The following is a 3,889-nucleotide window of genomic DNA, read 5'->3' as shown; positions in this document are numbered from 1 at the left end:
TGCTGGCAAGCCGCGGAGAAGGGGAAATCACAGACCATCCCCGGGACTCGAAAGGGAGTTTTAATTCCTCTTTCCCCTCTTGCGCTGCAAAAAGCTGCCGTTTCGCTGGCTTTCGGAGTGCTTTCTGACGCGTGCGTGCGAAGGGGGTGGGGGCGACTTCACTTCCACTTTTGACTTATGTAACGCCGGCTAGCCAACGGGAGCCTGCATAAAAGCGAGGCGAACGCGAAAGAGCATCCCCTCTGCATCCCACCCTTCCCCGTCCAATATAGGCCTTTTATGCCCGGGCGGTTTTTGCCTTGGATTTGCTGCTCTGTAGATGCACATTTCCCCCCATCCGAATGCTCAAAACTCAACAATAAGCCCCCCGTGCTGAGTTTTGAGAATCCGGATTGGGGGGGGGGGGAATGTGCAACTAGAGAGAAGCAAATCCAAAGCAAAATCTCCCGTGCATTGATGGCCATAGGCTCACCCGTGCACGGCTCCGCGCGAGCATACACCCCCCCCCCGCGCTTCCCCACTTTCCCCTCCTCCCACTCCCGAAGGGGGAGAAAAAGTTGCAGCCATTCTCTTTCTTGCAACTCGCCCCCCCCCCCCGCCAAGTAATCCTTTTGTTTCCTTTAGCAGAATGGGAAGGGTGGGGAGGGAAGCCATGCAACCGACTGGGACCGGTGGCCGGTTGCCCAAGCCGGAGACAGGCAGGCAGGGAGGGAGGGCAAGAGACGGGCCACGAAAGAGGGAGGGGTGCGGGGAAGGATCCCGGGGCCGGCCGCGAGGGCGGGCTCCTCCAGCTGCCAGTCAGCTGACCGGCCGCGAGCTGTCACCCTCTTCCCCGCCCCCCCCGGCTACCCCGAGCCCCTCCCGCGGCCCGGCCGCGATTGGTCGGGGGCCTCCCCCGGCCCCGCCCCCTCCGCCGGAGTGTCAGCCGGGCAGGCGCTATAAGGAGGCGAGAGGGGCGGCTCGCCGGAGCACAGCTGGCCGCGCGGCGCTGGAGGCTGCGGCTGGGAGCCCCGCGCACTTGGCGCCTCTCCTCCCGCTCGCTCGGCCGCTCCAGCGCCTCGATCGCGGCGGCCGGCTGGCCGGCGGCTCCTGCGCCCCCGAGCTGGGGGGAAGCGGCCGGCGGCTCGGAGAGCGCCAGGAGCCCGGACTTACAAACCCGGCGTGCGTCCCTCCCTCCCTGCCTGCCTGCCTTCTTCCCCTTCGCTCGCCGGGAAGGGGGCGAGGCGGGCGGCCAGCTTTGCAGGGGGGCCTCCCCTTCCCTTCCTCGGTCGCCGCCCGCGGGTTTGTGGCCAGCGGCGCGGGAGCCGGGCAGCCGGCGCGCTCCGGAGAGGCCGCGCGTCCGCCCCGACGGCGCCTCTCCTCGGCTGGGCTGCGGCGGAGCGGAGAAGAGCGGGCTTGCTGCGGGCTGGCCGGCGCCGAGGCGCTCTGGACCCTGGGGTGAGGCGGCCAGGCGGCCAGCCAGCCCCCCTCCGAGCCCCTCCGGGGGAGAGGCGCGCCCCCCTGCGCCCGCCCCAGCGCCATGGCCGGCGAGCTGGGCATCGGCCCCGAGCTGCCCACCAGCCCCTTGGCCATGGAGTACGTCAATGACTTCGACCTGATGAAGTTCGACGTGAAGAAGGAGCCCCTGGGCAGGGCCGAGCGCCCCGGCCGCCCCTGCACCCGCCTCCAGCCCGCCGGCTCCGTCTCCTCCACCCCCATCAGCACCCCCTGCAGCTCGGTGCCCTCCTCGCCCAGTTTCAGCCCCACCGAGCAGAAGACCCACCTGGAGGACCTCTACTGGATGGCCAACAGCTACCCGCAGATGAACCCGGAGACGCTCAACCTCACCCCGGAGGACGCGGTGGAAGCCCTCATCGGGCCCCACCAGGTGCCCCAGCAGCTCCAGAGCTTCGAGAGCTTCCGGGCCGCCGCCCACCACCACCAGCACCACCACCACCCGCACCACCACCACCAGTACGGCGGGGTCACCCACGAAGACCTGGCCGGCCCGGGCCTGCCGCACCATCACCACCACCACCACCCCCACCACCACCAGGCGTCCCCCACCCCTTCCAACGCCTCCAGCTCCTCCCAGCAGCTCCCCAACACGCACCAGCCGCACCCCTCGTCCTCCTCCGCCTCCTCGTCCAGCAGCGTGGAGGACCGGTTCTCCGATGACCAGCTGGTCTCCATGTCGGTGCGGGAGCTCAACCGGCACCTGAGGGGCTTCACCAAAGACGAGGTGATCCGTCTCAAGCAGAAGAGGAGGACCTTGAAGAACAGAGGCTATGCCCAGTCTTGCAGGTACAAGCGGGTCCAGCAGAAGCACCACCTGGAGAACGAGAAGACCCAGCTCATCCAGCAGGTGGAACAGCTCAAGCAAGAGGTCACCCGGCTGGCCAGAGAGAGAGACGCCTACAAGCTCAAGTGCGAGAAACTGGCCAGCAACGGCTTCAGGGAGGCCGGATCCACCAGCGACAACCCGTCTTCTCCCGAGTTCTTCATGTGAGTCCTTTAAAACAAAAATCAGCAACTGAGATTCCCCCCCCTCACTCACCCTCACTTGCCCCCTTCCCCATCCTCTGACATCTCCATCCATGTCCCCTCTTGAGCAGAGAGAGAGAGAGTCAGCAGAAGAGTGGCCGGGCCTGGGGGTTGGCGGGGTTGCCTGTCATCCGTGACTGCGCGATCTGTTTGCAACCTTCTCGTCTTATTATGGGCTAGCTGCGAAGATCGGAGGGGGAGGGGAGGGGTGCAGCTGATCCTGGTAGCGGGCCAGCTAGAGAGGGAAAGGTGGAAGCCACGGGGGGGGGGAAGGGGGGAATGGAAAAGGACTGGGTTTGCAAAGAACATGTTTTATACCAATCGATTGCTTGCTTGTAGAACTTTATCCTGGACTTTGCAAAACAAAGGGATGGGCCCTGGACAAGCCATCTAGAATCTCTGCTTTGGAGTTTTTTTTCTCTAAAAAAAAGGAAGAAAACAAAACGAGGGAGAATGCACAAAATTGACCTGGAAAAAAAAAAGAGAGAGAGAGAGGACGATAAAGACAAACTCTCGTATGCCCGCCTTGTGAGAGAGAGTTGACTGAATTCAGATGGGACATTTCTTGCGAGAGGAAAGGGGAAACCAAGAACTCTTCTCGGTTTTATTGCCTGCTTGATTATATAGGAAAAAAATTACAAAAAATCTGCATTAAAAATATTAATCCTGCATGCTGGACATGTACGGTAACTTCTATTTTGTACCATTTTTTTCTTGTTTAACTTTTTCGCATGTCGTTGGTCATCGGCCATAGCTCCCCCTTCCTGTTGTTACTGTGTTTTGTTTTTGTTTTTTTCATTAAGCAAGAATATGTCGCGAGTTATCTCTCTATATAAAAGCCCTCTTTCTACTGCTCGTGCAATTGTTTGTTCCTATTCTCTTTCTTTTCTTCTTTTTTTCTTTGTTTTTTTAAAGTCTGGGCCCAATCCTCCTGGAAGGTCTCTGGCGCAAGCTCCGTGGTGAGGAATGGGAGTCCCTGCGCAATAGTGCCAAGGGTGGATTGGGCCCTGGGTTAAGCTTGTAAATATCGGCCACTTCTACCTTCACAGTGGAGGGGAACCACAAAACAAGACAGGAGGACATTTCAGCAGGCTGCCTGTCGCTGGTTATGGTCATTCCTTAGGCAAAAAGATGACTTACAAATCAGTCAATAAACATTCTGGGCATTTTGCATTTAGGGAAAAAAACTTTGTATATTTGGTGCACTTTTGAAGTTGTAACTTTTTTTAAAAAAATTAGTTTTCATTTTGGTTTTTGTTGGTTGGGGCACAGAATGTCAAGCCTAACCTCCATGCCCCCCCCCCATAACTTGGAAGCCAAACCTACTGCAATTGGTGGAGTAAAACTCCCCTGGACTGCATTAGAC

The 3,889-nt window shown here is 59.6% G+C and overlaps 1 protein-coding gene across 1 annotated transcript; it reads left to right on the top strand.

Annotated features, from left to right (window-relative positions):
• Positions 1-1,499: 1,499 nt before the first annotated feature.
• On the top strand, positions 1,500-2,990 carry MAFB (MAF bZIP transcription factor B). The gene is made up of 2 exons (XM_056845228.1): positions 1,500-2,484; positions 2,863-2,990. The coding sequence occupies exons 1-2, from the start codon at positions 1,520-1,522 to the stop codon at positions 2,915-2,917; spliced, it is 1,020 nt and encodes a 339-aa protein (XP_056701206.1). The 5' UTR covers positions 1,500-1,519; the 3' UTR covers positions 2,918-2,990.
• Positions 2,991-3,889: the final 899 nt, after the last annotated feature.

Source organism: Euleptes europaea, chromosome 2, assembly GCF_029931775.1.
Source record: "Euleptes europaea isolate rEulEur1 chromosome 2, rEulEur1.hap1, whole genome shotgun sequence".
NCBI classification, from domain to species: Eukaryota; Metazoa; Chordata; class Lepidosauria; order Squamata; family Sphaerodactylidae; genus Euleptes; species Euleptes europaea.
Note: the sequence above shows the minus strand (reverse complement) of the source record. Positions and strands in the feature narration are given on the sequence as shown.

What these genes read in the sequence shown, in the direction of transcription:
- MAFB (XM_056845228.1), top strand. Translation starts at nt 1,520, where the DNA reads ATGGCCGGCGAGCTGGGCATCGGCCCCGAGCTGCCCACCAGCCCCTTG. An exon ending in TCTTCTCCCGAGTTCTTCAT is followed by an intron (nt 2,485 to 2,862) that starts GTGAGTCCTTTA and finishes GCTTGCTTGTAG; the next exon opens with AACTTTATCCTGGACTTTGC.